Source organism: Danio rerio, chromosome 7 (assembly GCF_052040795.2).
Source record: "Danio rerio strain M-AB ecotype USA chromosome 7, GRCz13ab, whole genome shotgun sequence".
NCBI classification, from domain to species: Eukaryota; Metazoa; Chordata; class Actinopteri; order Cypriniformes; family Danionidae; genus Danio; species Danio rerio.
The window spans coordinates 3,572,075-3,588,535 of NC_141027.1; the positions used below are offsets into that span (position 1 = coordinate 3,572,075).

The 16,461-nt window shown below is 39.7% G+C and overlaps 1 protein-coding gene and 1 long non-coding RNA gene across 5 annotated transcripts in view; both read right to left on the reverse strand.

Annotated features, from left to right (window-relative positions):
• The window catches only part of LOC147842925 (uncharacterized), a 959,952-nt gene that overhangs the window by 314,610 nt on the left and 628,881 nt on the right, over positions 1 to 16,461 (reverse strand). The window lies entirely within an intron of this gene.
• On the reverse strand, positions 398 to 13,610 carry si:dkey-88n24.6. Of its 4 annotated transcripts, none has more exons than XM_087260401.1 (5): positions 12,610 to 12,925; positions 12,440 to 12,478; positions 12,005 to 12,361; positions 1,394 to 1,744; positions 398 to 1,237 (listed from the first exon to the last, which is right to left on the reverse strand). In XM_087260401.1, the coding sequence occupies exons 2-5, from the start codon at positions 12,474 to 12,476 to the stop codon at positions 876 to 878; spliced, it is 1,107 nt and encodes a 368-aa protein (XP_087116527.1). In that variant the 5' UTR covers positions 12,477 to 12,478; positions 12,610 to 12,925; the 3' UTR covers positions 398 to 875. The 4 variants fall into 4 exon arrangements, with proteins under 4 accessions (XP_087116527.1, XP_087116528.1, XP_087116526.1 ...); XM_087260402.1 differs by having other exon boundaries at positions 12,440 to 12,499; positions 12,610 to 12,640; XM_087260400.1 differs by having other exon boundaries at positions 12,440 to 13,610.

Sequence of the window (16,461 nt, forward strand, 5' to 3'; positions counted from 1 at the left end):
AAGTAGAATAATATAATAAGAAAATATCAAATTGCAACATCAAGCAGCGTAACGAGTAGTTTTTAATTTTAAAAAAATGAATGGAAGTGAATGTGACCGGGAGTCGCGAGACAAAAAGATTCAAATGGCAGCGCCCGCTCGTCGGCGGAGAATAAGGTGAATAGGACACTGAGAGCAGAATCCTTCTTCTTGTCAAACTCTTAAGCACCAGCAGGAGGTGCTAAAATAAAGACCATCATCCATGCAGAAACATTAATTCCAGGAAGCTGAAACTTCTATACTAGATCTGAGCCAAACAAATCAACTGTTAAACACACTTTAATATTTGCACTACATATAACTTCCTGAATACTGTGATGCTGGAGAGCCATTAGCAAAAAACAGGAGACAAGAATACTGACTGTAGATCAGTTTATTTCTTCTGATGTTCTGTTTATTTCAGGATTTAGGATCAATCAAATTTTACAACCAAACTTCTCTTCTGCCTTTCTGAATAAAGCAGATTTCATTCAGCTGAAACACAAATCATGATTTACTGAAGATCTGCTGCTCACAGAATCACATTCAGCAAAACATACAGAGACCAAACACCAGCAGATCTAGAAAACACACTGAAAACACACATCACATCTAAAGAATCTTACACCTTAAACAGAAGAACCTTAAACCTTAATCTTAAACATTGATGTTAAACCTTTAAGAACACATTATATTATGACAGATAAAACACAGAAATAAAATATTTGGCAATTTTTGAAGCACAAACTGCAGATTCACTATAGGATTTAAGGATTTTATATTCTTATAAAAGAATAAATCAAACATATAAAAATAGAAAACAGTGAATGTAAGTAAACACACAAACACATCTTCTCTCAGTAGTTAGTGCAGATGAAGTTGAGTCTGTGAGATTCAGGAAGGCTGATCCAGGTCTGATCTCCTCCAGACTGAACTGCTCCTTTTCTGTTCTCCAGTTTGCAGTTTTCCGGTGTGCTGCCGTTCCCTGGAGCCCAGTTCTGATAGCACACCATGTCTCCACTCAGCCAGAGCCACATGTTCATGCTGCAGTAGTTGTGTAAACCCAACCACACCGCCTCAGTAGACGCCAGTTTAACCACGTTCATCACACGACGCTGCATCTCCACTGACTGAACCGAGACCAGATCCACATGATGCTGTCTGCAGTATCTCAGAGCTTCAGACCACGACAGATTCTGCTGGATCACAATCAGTTTTTCTGGACACAAAACAAAGCAGAAACTAGAGAGAGACTGATCAACAACAACATGCAGAACAAACACTGTGGAGGAATTTGTCATGTCAGACATGTAGAGTCAACTTTAAGAGATCTGGAGCTGATGATGGATTGAGTGTGTTTGGAGGATCTGCTCACCTTCATGACACACAAAAGGAATCAGGCGATTATCACAAATGACGTCTGCCCATCCTCTCTGAGCATTCGCCCCAATCACTGTACAGTCTTCATGTCCTCGACCATTATTTGGTTCACCAGTAAACCAGTATCTGAATGAGGAGTTGCTCTGATCTGACCACTGCCATGTGTCTCTGAACAGACCGATCCAGACTGCAGATCCAGATGAGTTTCTGTCATTAATGAACTTCTCCAGTTGTTGATTCTCATTCTGGTTCCTCACACTGACCAGATCAATGTGATTCTGTCTGCAGTAACTCTGAGCGTCTCTCCAGTTCTTCATCTGATCGACAAACACCAGTCTTGCGCTTACTTGAATGAATGAATGAATGAACGACAGGAACAGGAGCATCAGGGAATGCATCAGAAATGCTTTTTCATGAGAGAACATCTGACATAAACGTGTACAGAATCATAATGTAGTACAATATAGTATGTAGTACAATAACTACTATATAAATATTTTTATAATACATTTAGATCTTTACAATATGAACATGTGTACCTAATATATCCATGCACATAACTTAAGTGATTCATATTCAGTGCTAATATTTTGAAAATGTACATGAGCCTTAATATGCTACTGCATGTGTAGAATATATTGAACATTTATACTGATCTGTGAAGCACTTTGCTTAATTCACAGTGCCAAATTTAAACAAAATATAGGGCACTGGCCCCTGCAGTTAAAATCTGGTTGGCCCCTGTCCTCTAAGGCCTGTAACGAATATGGCCGACCAGACACATAAACATTTTGCATTTTATTCCACAACCAGCCAACTTTGCCCAAAAACCTGGGCTCGAAACCTGATTCCAAGGTATTTACGACCCAAAGGAATATGCCATGCGGCTCTAAGCACAGGAATGACTTACAAAGGACTATTTGCTGTTTAACACTGTTTTCAAATAAACTTTACTCTTTATGTTTAATCATATGTTTTGCAAAGTTTCCCTTTCTCTTGTATTAATATTTTTGGTTTTAATACCCTTGCATATAATGTTTAACTGTACCTAGGCTAAGCATCCTCTTATACTGTTCAAGTTTGGACTTTTTGAAAAGCTTACTCGCTGTACAAATCGATCGTTGACTTTTTATTTTTCATATGAGTGCAACATATTAATGTTTTAAGAGACTTTCACATTTTTGTCCCGATTTACATAAAATTTGCCTATGCAAATTATTCTGCCTCGGACAAAGACCCATTCATTTAATATTCCAGGAAGTTAGCTTCTAATTGGTCAACTTTCCATGGAGGGTGGATCCGAACCTGCCCTATAAGAGTTGAAAACCAAGCTAAACTCGCTCTCTTGGAACTCTCCTCTCTTCACACGCACTCTCTCTGTTCAAACGCTCTTGGGATCTTCTTCAAACTGCCTGGAAGCTCCCCCCTCTCTCTCCCAACTCCAGGCAAACCCCCCCCCCTCTCTGCCCTGGAAACACATTGTTTTGAAACCTTCTTCAAACTTAGCAACTTCCTCACAAACCTAAGTATAGAAACCTCCAAGGAAGCAGGCAGAAACCCAGACAGAAAGGGTTAATCGCACCGTGCTCGGATATTGCACCGCCCAGAATCCTCTTTGCCGCTTCAACTTAAAACTACAACCTCGTGAGGAACAAAGAGCAACATCAACCACTCAATAACGGGAGCTCGGACATCACGAACAGACCGCAAGTATCACCTTTCTCCCAACATCTAAACTGGTGTGAACTAAATTAACCCTAAAGAGACAATAGAAGGGTTATATTGAATTTGATTACGTTTGGTTGCTTGGTTTGTTCTTACAGACTCATAGGTTTTTCCCATCATTACATCTTCTCAACCTCTTCACGTTTGTTACTCTCCCCTATGCTTGTATGAATGTGTGTTTGTATTAGGTGTTTGTTTCTGTTAGATTAGTCAATAAAGTTTAATTTTGTATAAAGTAAGGTGCCTGTGTATATTAATAAATCCAATGTCTTGAACTTTGATCTTGCTACCCTGCTCAAATTTATGTTGATAGCATCGCTGAACGATTCGTTTGTTCGGATCAAAAGAGTCGATTCATTTGAAGCCCCGTTCAAATGAATCTTCCTCCCGCTAAGCTAGTCCGCTATATAATGTTCCAGAAGGTACACGAGCCTTGAAATCTGAATCATAACTTGCAACATTATAACGGCTGGAAAGGTGCGGGAAGAATAACCATGAGCTAATTTACTACAGTAATAATAGTGTAGATATGCGAGCACTCTAATCTACATTATTATTATGATGTGCTACCTGTTTATTTGTGGAGAATAAACAAAGCATGCAAATGTAATTTATTACAGATATATTGGTGTAGAACGCTGAGCAAAATGTAATTTATTACAGGCCCAATCCCAATTATACCCCTTAGCCCTTCCCTTTACCCCTCGTTTTGTGCATGCCCTTGAAGGGGTAGTGGTGTCCCAATTCTCTTTAGCTTAAAGGCGTAGGGCTAAAGCCTGGTTTATACTTCTACGTCAAGTGACTGGCGTAACCCACAGCGCATGCAACACGTGTAGCTGTGCATGTGCATTTATACTTCTGTGCGCTGTCTCTGTTGGTCTGCATTAACACTTCCGAAACGCTAGTTGGCAGTGAGGTGTTATTGTTCCTCTGTGTCAAGGCAGGAACCGGCGGACGTGCAACAACTTTAACTATGAGGTAAACACAAAACAAAACTTTCCATCCGGAGCTCCTTCACGGGACTCCACACTTGTAAACAATCGCCCAATCGGGCTCGCGCAGCTCTCGGTCCCGCCCTGACTCGTCAGCACTACCAAGCTGACCAATCACAGAGCTTGCGCTATACGTCGTTGCAACATGTAGTTACATTTTTTGAAAGGTGCACATCAGCAACGCCGATGGCCACGGCGCAGGGCTATGCGTCAATGCGTAGGCTGCGCCGTAGATTACGCGTGCGCTTGACACAGAAGTATAAATCAGCCTTAAGAGCAAGGCGTATACACCCCTTCAAATGAAGATTTTTCAGGACCACACTCGAAACCAAGGGGTAAGAAAAAATCCCAGAATACACCAGCCACAGCTGCACCCGGAAGTAAGGAGATCCATAAATTAGTATTTTTTGTTATTATTACGAAATTTTACAATAAACAAGCACATTTTAATATATTCATAACCACGTTCATGTTTCACCGTCATGCTTTAAAAAAAAAAAAAAAAAAAAAAAACGCTAAAATAAAAACCACTAAATTTTGCGATCTATTCGTGATCTATAATCCCTAGTAATAACTTCTGTTCAGCAGTCCCACAACATTCTGACACTTGATGACACTGGAATACCCTGTCAGAAAAGTCTAGTGGCTGGGAATGAGTTTTTACAGTGTCTGCTATAATGTTAATGCTGTTTTGGTGTGTTTACATTGATGAATATGGCCACTGTGTAAATCCACAGTACAGTTACAATCTTATTACCACATTAGATAGTTATGATGACATAATATATGGCTTCAGTGATTTTCTGAAGATAAGTAAAGTTTATTCATAAACTAATTTCGAGAGGATCATGTGCTTATGATTTTTCACGGCCGGTCTCGAATTTGCTAATCACCATCTTCCAATCATATGAGCCCTAAGCTACTATAAATAGCCACAGTTTTCAGTTCACTTTATCTTCATTTGGAAGAAACCCCCCTCCTCCCCTATTCTCCTCCTTTACCTCTGATTGGGTGGCACGGCGGCCAAGTGGTTAGCACTGTGAGCCCCACAGCAAGAACACTGCCAGCCCTGGTACCACAGGACCGGTGGGTGTTATTTGTGAGGAGTTTGTATGTCTTCCCCGTGTCCGCGTGGGTTTTCCCCAGGTTCTCCGGTTTCCTCCCACCATCCAAAGACATTCAACATACATAACAATCAAGCTTGTCTAATCCCTTGTGTTCCCTTAGCTACAGCAGCAGGGGAGTTCTGAGATCCACCGAGCTCAGGCTCCCCTCTCGCTCTGCCAACGGGAGGAAGCCCTGGGCTCGAGGAGCCCTTGAGCTCGGGGCTTTCTCCCGGGACAGCATGCCAAACAAGCTTTTATAAATCATCAGCTAAGTGTGAACTCTTGAAATACCAAAAAATAACACAACTGGAATCACTACAGCAGTCACTATCGTCTGATCTTATATGAAGCAAGAGATTGTGAGGACATCTGATGATGTGTGCAGGTGTTGTAGTGCTGTGCCAATTCTTAGGGGTACATTTTGAAGCCCTTCCCCTTAACCCTCGGTTGTAAGGGCCAAGGGGAAGAGGTAGGGGTACAAAAATAGAATTGGGATTGGGCCTTAGTCACTGCTGATTTATATCAGAGCTCTGACATAATGCTGACACTACAATGCTCCTAATTCAGCTATGTTTTTCCCTGTATGATAGAGAGATTTCATACATGTATATTGACTGGTTTGTTCTGAAAAAAAGGCATTAAAGTTGTTACGATGTTGCTTTTTATCCTTGGTGTTGTTCGCTTTTACAAAATGTTAAATTAACCAAAACTGATATAGTTGTATAGAAAATTGAAGTTGCATTTAAGTAGGCTAAAAGTTTCCCTCTTTGGTCAAAGGTCTTAAGGCCCGTTTTTTGCTTGCATTTTCCGTCAACGTTTAACTCCTCGTTACTAAATAAAGGGCATCGATGTGATTGTGCACACCAACACGCAAAACGCTAGGCGCATAAGCGTCATTTAAAAATAAAAATAAAAAAACGGCTCAAGCTTGTTTTTTTGTGTTGATGTGCCGCGTCAAAACCTTCTCTACCAATCAGATAGCCACTTTTGTTCACGTGCATGGAGCTGCTGAAGTTACAGTAAACAGCACTTAGAGGCGCTCAAGTGCAAAACTGTCAATGCGAGCGCACATTGGAGAAGATGCCCAGAGGCGATATGAACGTGGAGCTTCTAATTGTTCTGGTGAACAATAATCATTTCATCATCGCTAGAGGTGGAGCTGCTGCTTGAACCATCCATGCTTGTTCGAGTCACCAGTAACTTTAACAACAAGCATAGATATGAACAACAAGTGTGTGAAAATTTACTCCTCTTATAAGTGGGTGTCAGAAGCTTAAAGTTGTGTAGCGCCATCTAACATCAAGGAGTGATTTTGCATCCTCTTCTGCTTGACACCAGTGAAAATCGTTTGGGTTTGAATACTGAAAAACATCTCGTAAAACGCTGACGATAAACGCAAACGAAAAGCGTCCCAGTGTGTATGAGCCTTAAGATTTCTTTTCCGTGACTACGCTCATAGTTGTCATATATGCATTATATTAATTATCAACTTCAGCTATATATATCGTATTTCAATCTAGTAAAAGTGCGCTTCATGGTAAAATTGTCTGGAAAAAAGGACTGAAACTTCTAGTATTTGCTTTGTCGCTCAATTGTTCATATTCTCAGGGGTCTGTCTCTTTCCTCTATTACACACTCTACTGGCCCCTAAAGACTTATAATTAGGGCTTGACATAAACTTTTTTGATCACCAGCCACTGTGGCTAGTAGATTTCCAACGTTAGTAGCCACTTACCATTTTCACTAGCAACAATTTTGTTGTTGGGAAAAAAAATAATTTATACTCATAAATATGACTTTGGCATGCTAAAATTACTTAATTTAGACTTTGTGTTATGTCCACATACCTCAAAAATTTATTTTTTTTGTGTATGAATTTGCTTAATGTGCATGAGCAATTGGGTTTTAGTTTCATGGTGTCGCATTGCAATTAATTTTTATTTCTCAGGACTTTTCAGGGCTCAAAACTAAGGATTTACCAAATTTATCTCTGACCACACTAAAAATAAAAATATATATTATTTCTTATCCACACAAAATAAACATACGAAATATAGCTGTATATGCTCTTTTTATTCAACAAAACCTTTCCTAAAAACAATTACGTCTTAAAAAATAAGTATTGCCATGCATCTAAAACTATGCACAGTAGCCTCTGTCAAGGCTAAAGGTCTCTCAGATCACCAGTTAATTACACAAACTGTAGATGGGGAGTTAATCTATTAAAGCAATGTTGTTGTAAAAATGACAATTAAACCACATTAACAAAAATAACCGTAAGCAAAAAAAAGCAGTGTATACCGTGTGTGGAAATGGAAGGATGATCATGTGCACAGGGGTAACGTTAGGCCCATATTCTGTTCTGCTCAACGAATTTTAAACAAAACCGGCAATGGCTGCTGCTTACAAAGACTTATTTTAAAAACACCCAGAGCTTTTGGAAGCAGCAAAACTGTGTGCACGAGCATCACTTTTTGTCAAGTCTATTTTAAAGAGAACCGATCGCAGCAGTTGGATGCTTCGTGCCAGGAAACGGGAGCGCACATGCTTTTTTAAATAGTTGCGTGCATAAAATTACCTGTGTGCATCAGTAATCATTGTCACATTTGGTATTCGCCTGCTTTCTTTTGCTTGTGCGAATGCTATTTTTGTCTGTGCTTCTCGATTCTAAGATGACGTTTGCATGAATATTGAGCTATCTTTATTGTTAAACCCTGTGTAACAGAGTTACAATTGCACTCTGTTAAAATTATAACATTTTTCAAATTATATTGTGATTTTCATTTATTTTAATATTTTATTTCATATTTGTGAATTTTATCATTTTAAGAATGATTTTGGAGTCATATTTATAATGGCAGTGTTTAACCTGCACACCGCCCCTTTTTGTACCTCGTGTTGCTGTGGTTCGTTTTTTCCCCTCCCACCCTCACAATGCTGCTGTGTATTGATGAGGGTAGGTTGTGTAGAGCGTTGCTCCTGGTTGTATTTCATATTTCTATCGTTCTAAAGCAAGTGTTTATAATTTTTATGAAAACTATATAACTTATTATATATTATATTATGTATTATATTACATATATGCTATATTTTCTATAGATTGACAGAAGTGCCAACCGCATGGCAGATCGCCATTTTGTCTTCATGTTGCTTCAGTTCTCAGTGCGAAAACTCTGTTATTTTGTGTAAATAGGGGTCGGATGTGCAGTGCAGGCAGAAGACAACATAATTGTGTTTAATTGTCTTCTCCAGGTACGTTTTACTGTCTTTTTGTTTTGTTTGCCTTTTCTTTTACTCAACGCACATTTTTTGTTGTCCACCAGGTGGCTCTGTTGTGCGTCATTTTTGCACATGCATTTTTGTTTGTAGTTAAGTTTGGTTTCTTATGATAAAGAAATGTTCATTTTCTTGAAAATGTAGAATTCCTGCACATTTTAAATTGATAATTTCTTAAAGTGTAATTGTGTATAAATTGTAAAACTCATCTAATGTAATTACATATATTGTTAAGAAAACAATTCATTTCGACCAGACAATGCTGCTGTGTATTGATGAGGGGGTCGGATGTGCAGTGCAGGCAGAAGACAACATAATTGTGTTTAATTGTCTTCTCCAGGACTATATAAAGTGAAGGAAAGCAGCTCTTGGTGTCGTCTCAATGTCATTGAGTGAAAGTAGATCCGTTACACCTGCTTTTAAGAAAACTATCATTTAAAATGATCTTTAACCAGCCAAAGTGGCTAGTGGAGGTCTCTCAAACCCACCACAGCTAAACTGTACCCGCATTTGGCGGGTGTTAATGTAAAGTCCTGCTTACAACCTCTGGTAATCACTCTGGAACTAACAGATTTCACTAAAGGCTGATACTTCACGAGCTCCGTATTAACTGGAGTCAGAATTCAGTAATTTCTTGGAGTGAGGGCTGTCCTGTGTCATTGGTTGTCTGCATGTTCTGTTGTGTCTCGTTCTGTTTTGCAGGAGGATTAGATGAATCTGACAAATGTGTCCCTGCGAGTACCCCCATCTAAAGAGAGTGTTCTTTAAGTCTTGAGTTGCTTCACTATCTCCGCATTGTCCCTATGACCGTGCTATAGAATTATTGCTAGGAATGTCTTCGACAGCCTTAACCTTCACTAGAACTCTTTTCAGCGTTTACCAAGCTTAAAGGCTGCTTTGTTTAACCCCAGTTCACATTGCCCCTGATCCCTCCTGGAAGTTTGTGGTGGGAGTTGACACATTAGAGGTGGGCATGTTTCTTCAGTTGTTTGTGTTGTGACTGATTTGCAGTGTTTCTTCAGTTGTTTGTGTTGTGACTGATTTGCAGTGTGTTTCTTTCGTTGTTTGTGTTGTGACTGATTTGCAGTGTGTTTCTTCAGTTGTTTGTGTTGTAACTGATTTGCAGTGTGTTTCTTCAGTTGTTTGTGTTGTGACTGATTTGCAGTGTGTTTCTTCAGTTGTTTGTGTTGTAACTGATTTGCAGTGTGTTTCTTCAGTTGTTTGTGTTGTAACTGATTTGCAGTGTGTTTCTTCAGTTGTTTGTGTTGTGACTGATTTGCAGTGTGTTTCTTCAGTTGTTTGTGTTGTGACTGATTTGCAGTGTGTTTCTTCAGTTGTTTGTGTTGTGACTGATTTGCAGTGTTTCTTCCGTTGTTTGTGTTGTGACTGATTTGCAGTGTGTTTCTTCCGTTGTTTGTGTTGTGACTGATTTGCAGTGTGTTTCTTCAGTTGTTTGTGTTGTGACTGATTTGCAGTGTGTTTCTTCAGTTGTTTGTGTTGTGACTGATTTGCAGTGTGTTTCTTCAGTTGTTTGTGTTGTGACTGATTTGCAGTGTGTTTCATCAGTTGTTTGTGTTGTGACTGATTTGCAGTGTGTTTCTTCAGTTGTTTGTGTTGTGACTGATTTGCAGTGTGTTTCTTCAGTTGTTTGTGTTGTGACTGATTTGCAGTGTGTTTCTGCAGTGTGTTTCTTCCGTTGTTTGTGTTGTGACTGATTTGCAGTGTGTTTCTGCAGTGTGTTTCTTCAGTTGTTTGTGTTGTGACCAATTTGCAGTGTGTTTCTTCCGTTGTTTGTGTTGTGACTGATTTGCAGTGTGTTTCTTCAGTTGTTTGTGTTGTGACTGATTTGCAGTGTGTTTCTTCAGTTGTTTGTGTTGTGACCAATTTGCAGTGTGTTTCTTCAGTTGTTTGTGTTGAGACTGATTTGCAGTGTGTTTCTTCAGTTGTTTGTGTTGAGACTGATTTGCAGTGTGTTTCTTCAGTTGTTTGTGTTGTGACTGATTTGCAGTGTGTTTCTTCAGTTGTTTGTGTTGTGACTGATTTGCAGTGTGTTTCTTCAGTTGTTTGTGTTGTGAGTGATTTGCAGTGTGTTTCTTCCGTTGTTTGTGTTGTGACTGATTTGCAGTGTGTTTCTTCAGTTGTTTGTGTTGTGACTGATTTGCAGTGTGTTTCTTCAGTTGTTTGTGTTGTGAGTGATTTGCAGTGTGTTTCTTCAGTTGTTTGTGTTGTGACTGATTTGCAGTGTGTTTCTTCAGTTGTTTGTGTTGTGACTGATTTGCAGTGTGTTTCTTCAGTTGTTTGTGTTGTGACTGATTTGCAGTGTGTTTCTTCAGTTGTTTGTGTTGTGACTGATTTGCAGTGTGTTTCTTCAGTTGTTTGTGTTGTGACCGATTTGCAGTGTGTTTCTTCAGTTGTTTGTGTTGTGACTGATTTGCAGTGTGTTTCTTCAGTTGTTTGTGTTGTGACTGATTTGCAGTGTGTTTCTTCAGTTGTTTGTGTTGTGACTGATTTGCAGTGTGTTTCTTCAGTTGTTTGTGTTGTGACTGATTTGCAGTGTGTTTCTTCCGTTGTTTGTGTTGTGACTGATTTGCAGTGTGTTTCTTCAGTTGTTTGTGTTGTGACTGATTTGCAGTGTGTTTCTTCAGTTGTTTGTGTTGTGACTGATTTGCAGTGTGTTTCTTCCGTTGTTTGTGTTGTGACCGATTTGCAGTGTGTTTCTTCAGTTGTTTGTGTTGTGAGTGATTTGCAGTGTGTTTCTTCAGTTGTTTGTGTTGTGACTGATTTGCAGTGTGTTTCTTCCGTTGTTTGTGTTGTGACCGATTTGCAGTGTGTTTCTTCAGTTGTTTGTGTTGTGAGTGATTTGCAGTGTGTTTCTTCAGTTGTTTGTGTTGTGAGTGATTTGCAGTGTGTTTCTTCAGTTGTTTGTGTTGTGACTGATTTGCAGTGTGTTTCTTCAGTTGTTTGTGTTGTGACTGATTTGCAGTGTGTTTCTTCAGTTGTTTGTGTTGTGAGTGATTTGCAGTGTGTTTCTTCAGTTGTTTGTGTTGAGACTGATTTGCAGTGTGTTTCTTCAGTTGTTTGTGTTGTGACTGATTTGCAGTGTGTTTCTTCAGTTGTTTGTGTTGTGACTGATTTGCAGTGTGTTTCTTCAGTTGTTTGTGTTGTGAGTGATTTGCAGTGTGTTTCTTCAGTTGTTTGTGTTGTGACTGATTTGCAGTGTGTTTCTTCAGTTGTTTGTGTTGTGACTGATTTGCAGTGTGTTTCTTCAGTTGTTTGTGTTGTGACTGATTTGCAGTGTGTTTCTTCAGTTGTTTGTGTTGTGAGTGATTTGCAGTGTGTTTCTTTAGTTGTTTGTGTTGTGAGAATTTGCCACACGTGTGCTGTCAAATTGATGAAGATCGTTTCTTCATTACAGCATGTTAAGATCTCTCGGCCACCGTAATATTCCCCTTATACATCACATTTACTTGTATAATTCCATTATTTTTAAAAGGGGTTTGTACTCACTGTTGTAGCAGATGAAGAATGAGGTGTTACTACATGGCCAAACAAACCACTGCCCGTTTCTCATAGCAACACAATCATCACTGCTGGCTGATTGGCCAGATGCCCAGTTCAGAAAGAGCACAGGATCACCTGAAGACCAATGCCATGTATAAACACTCGTCCTCTTAAGACCAATCCAGATATTCTGATTACTTCCATCATTCACACTCTTGTTTATCTGGATCATGTCGTTCATGTTGTCAACAGTGGCCAGATCTGTGTAATTCTCTCTGCAGTATCTCTGAGCTTCAGTCTGATTCCTAACCTCAGTTATATAGTAATATTGACGCTGAACACATTCAGATATGGAGCAGAGAGCTGTGAAAGAGATGCTTTTTCAGAACAGTCAAACCCAATGAACCTATAAACCATGAATAAAACTACTAACACACTCACCAATGAGGAGAAGAGGGGAATATAGAGTCTGAGCCATTTCTGAGGAGAATATAGATAAACCTTTCAGCAGGTAAAAGAGAAACATGAATGCAGAATAAACAATCAACAATAGCATTAACTGATAACAGAAGTGTGTTTATATGTAAAAAATGAAATGTGCGTGTTCTTACTTCAGAGCTGGTGTGTTTCTGTCCTCAGTCTGATGTTTCTGTCTGCAGACTATGCTATTATTCTATATCTGCTCTCATCTGTCATTTAAAACGACACATTATTTGTTTATTACTTTAAACAAAGGCCTTTTTCATTTTTCTTCCTCATTCGTGTTTTTCTGGACTTCTGTGGAAGTCTGTTCATTTGGGTGGAGAGTATGTGTGTTTTAAAATAAAATATTTTCATACTGGTTACACATAAAATTCCCTCTTTAAAAATAGCCTTTTCTTTTCTTGTTATTTGCCAGGGTTTAATTGTTTCAGGTGTCAGTCAATTCTAATTATGTTACTCATAGAAACACTTTCTGTTATGCTGTTGTTTATTTTTTATTTCATTTCCAAACTTCAACACACCAATGATTTCACATGCACCTTGATATTTTAGATTTAGATTAAAGCTAAACTCTACAGGTCTACACACTTTTAAAAATTGGAAGAGGTACACTTTTGAGACACCAACATGGACCTTTAGTTCAATTCAACTGACCCTTCGCTAAGTGCCTTCCTTAATTACGCCCCGTTCACACGGGGTTTCGTCGTCAACGCTTGACTGAAGGCGTGTCTGAAGTTGGGGCTGAAGCGATCGTCATAGCAGCATCACCCAATAAAATTCAGTCAGCAATAGGCCACTGTCTAGCTGGTGTATTTGCATACAGCGATTTGATTGGCTGACACTTCCATCGGCGCATGAAAAATTTAGCTAGTCCCAACTTCTGCAGCAAGCAACGCCTCTGAAGCGAAGCCGATGGATCCACAATGCAGTTCGGCATCACCTGACGTCACCCATTTAAAGTGAATGGAAAGCGTTGACGCTAAAGCTCCGTGTGAATGGGGCGTTACTGTTGCTACGCCTGTCAAGCTGTCGTGCCTGCAACATCTATTACAATGTGTATGACAGGTGTCAGACATTGCCAGGGATATAATTAGTCATTTTTGGCAAACGGATGAGATATCCGAGAAAGCCAGACAAAAAAAAAAAAGACTGCAGTACGCAATACAGGGGTATATTCACCACCTAGTAAGCAACAATTAGAAAATATTTAAATCAAAATTGAAAATAGCTTAGCCTAGCCGCCTCATACGCTGACCATTCAACAACTTAGTTCATGCATTGCAGGAGAGGTAAAATTTAAAAATAACATAATAATAATAGATTAGATGATAGATTAATTGTTGTGCAATGAAATATAGCATTACTAGCCGACGAGGAAACACACATGGACAGTGCTTCTACATAATTCCTTCACAGAATAAGCAACCAGAAAGTGGAAACCCTGCTGAAAAATCCAGTTTAAACCAGCCTAGGCTGGTTGGCTGGTTTTAGCTGGTTGACCAGCCTGGTTGTAGAGGGGTTTTGGCCAATTCCAGGCTGGTTTCCAGCCATTTCCAGCCTGGTCTTAGCTGGTCAGGCTGGAAAAAGACCAGCCAAATCCAGCTAAAACCAGCTTGACCAGCCTGGTTTAAGCTGGATATAGCTGGTTGTGGCTGGAGTCCCAGCTTGGCTAGGCTGGTCAAGCAGGTTTTAGCTGGTCATGTCCCAGCCTGACCACCTGAGACCAGGCTAGAAATGGCTGGAAACCAGCCTGGAAGTGGCCAAAACCCCTCTAAAACCAGCCTGGTTGACCAGCTAAAACCAGCCATCCAGCCTAGGCTGGTTTAAGCTGGATTTTTCAGCAGGGAACTGATGGATTTGTGCCAAATATCAGCATCATTGATCCATAACAATGTACACCTATCACTGTCTGTACGCATGTTTGTGTGCTCTTTATACCGTTTCTATTCTAATTTGCAGTTAAGTTGAATAAATAAATGAGTTGAAATGCAAATTGAAGTATAAATAGCAGAAGTGAACAAATAGATTCTCCCTACCAGCAATTATTAATCCGACACCAAGTATAAAGGCAAATACTAACCTGCTCTAACATCGTCACCAAAGACTAAATCTTCAAAAGACGGATGAAAACCTCCGTTAATTGTAGCGGATGAAGTATGTTAATTGCAAGTGCTCAGATTGTGATCACATTTTATTCTGTTGATATGTCATTTCAAATAGTCGTAGCTTGAAACATATGAAAATATGACTGCTGTTAGTATGACTAACATTACTATGGCGAAGGCTTAAATGGAGCAGTGCTCATAATATTGAGCGGAAAATGAAAAAGATCGCTGGGAAACAGAATCTGCTTTTATTTTTGTAGGAAACACAGTTTAGATGTTTTTAGGGCAAGAGGTGTTTGAGTTATTGCCGTCTAACACTGAATGTGTCAGAAATATCGAAAACAAAACCAATTTAGCTCCGCTCCTTTAGCGCCCCTCACACAGCTTGATCCACACTGGCATTACTCTTCTTGGGTTTTTGGTTTTGAAAAGGGAAAAAAAAATTCCACCATTCCATCCAAACTTTTAAGATATCGGGTACCAGGTTTGCACAATCCATATGCACAATGCTTTGGCCTGTTTCCCTCACTCGAAAGCTTGACAGAGCTCCTGCGTGTAGCTACGGTTGCTAAGCCAAGATTGGTGGGTGGCGGTTTTTGGGTGTGGCTTAGCGAAGGGTCAATTCATTTTATCTTTATGTCTATAGCATGTTTGCAATGTTGATTGTGTCAAAGCAGCTTAACGCAGAAGTTCAAGTAAATTAAAACGGTTTCAGAACATTTTTCAGTGTAGTTCAGTTCAGTGTGGTTTAAATAGTTAGAAATGTGTACATTTTGAAAATATAATGGCCCAGTAACAGCTCTCGTATCTTTATATCAGAGAGTGCAGAGTTTGACTCCACTGGCATAAACACTTTGGTTTGTAGCACAAATAGTTGTACTTTTTATGTAAACACACAACATAGAGTATGTGGACATACTGTGGAATTAAATGTTGTGTTTCACAGGACCACAGTGCTACATAAACATAATCATAAATATGAACACAACACTCAACATACGTTCTATTTTAAACCTATTTATACTTAGATAATGAACTACTAACTAGGGTTGGGTACCGAAACCCGGTGCCATACCTTTAGATTCAGTATGCACCGGACTGAATCAGCATATGAATTTCGATGCCTAATTTCGGTGCCACTTGTGCTGTAATAACGTAAAGCAGGTCACACACCAGAAGCGCACTTGATGACATTCAGCGTTGCGCCACGCAGCAAGCTGGTTCGATTGTAGTGAGAAAGCGATCTGATCCGAGCGCGGTTATATCACAGTGTTTTATGGATATGTAATAGGCTTACGGCTATATGAAGAGAGAATTCTGAGTATGGCGGGAAGTTTCGCGAGTCTCCGGATGCCCGCAAACGAGTGATGATCTCCCGGTATTCTCGCGTCTCCCTCCCGGTCCTCAAATAGGCATCGTCGCGCACCCTTCTCACCCCTCCCCACCGCGTCTCTCCTCAGACAAGTCGCACCCTGTCAATCACCACCAAACCACCACCTCTCCTGACAGCTTAGCGGGACGCTGCAAAATAAACCCTGACACTCTGACCAATGTAAGGAGAGTTTACGTGACTTGTTTTAGCTCTTTTGGTCCGATTAGAAACTTTGCAGTGTGAAAGCGAACCGCTCCAAGAGCAAAGAGCAACAATGTAACAATTGTAATCTCTGTTTCAGAACAACTGAATCGATTCACAGGTGTGAAAGCACCCTAAATGTTTAATTCTAAACTGCTTTTGAGGGATGTTTTTTTCCTTCCGTCAAATAAAAATAGCAGACTTTCTCAAATCGCTCACTCCATGGAAAATAGGCGTTTATTTAATGGCCCGCTGTTATTATCATGTCACAAAAACTCTTTCAATTTTTAATAGAAATCATT

Excerpts from the sequence above, each read along its gene's own strand:
- si:dkey-88n24.6 (XM_087260403.1), bottom strand. The coding sequence starts at position 12,554 with ATGCTATTGTTGATTGTTTATTCTGCATTCATGTTTCTCTTTTACCTG. Across the intron at positions 12,362-12,439 it reads TTCCCCTCTTCTCCTCATTG|CTCTCTGCTCCATATCTGAA; the intron begins GTGAGTGTGTTA and ends TCTCTTTCACAG. Across the intron at positions 1,745-12,004 it reads ATTCTTCATCTGCTACAACA|TAAGCGCAAGACTGGTGTTT; the intron begins GTGAGTACAAAC and ends CATTCATTCAAG.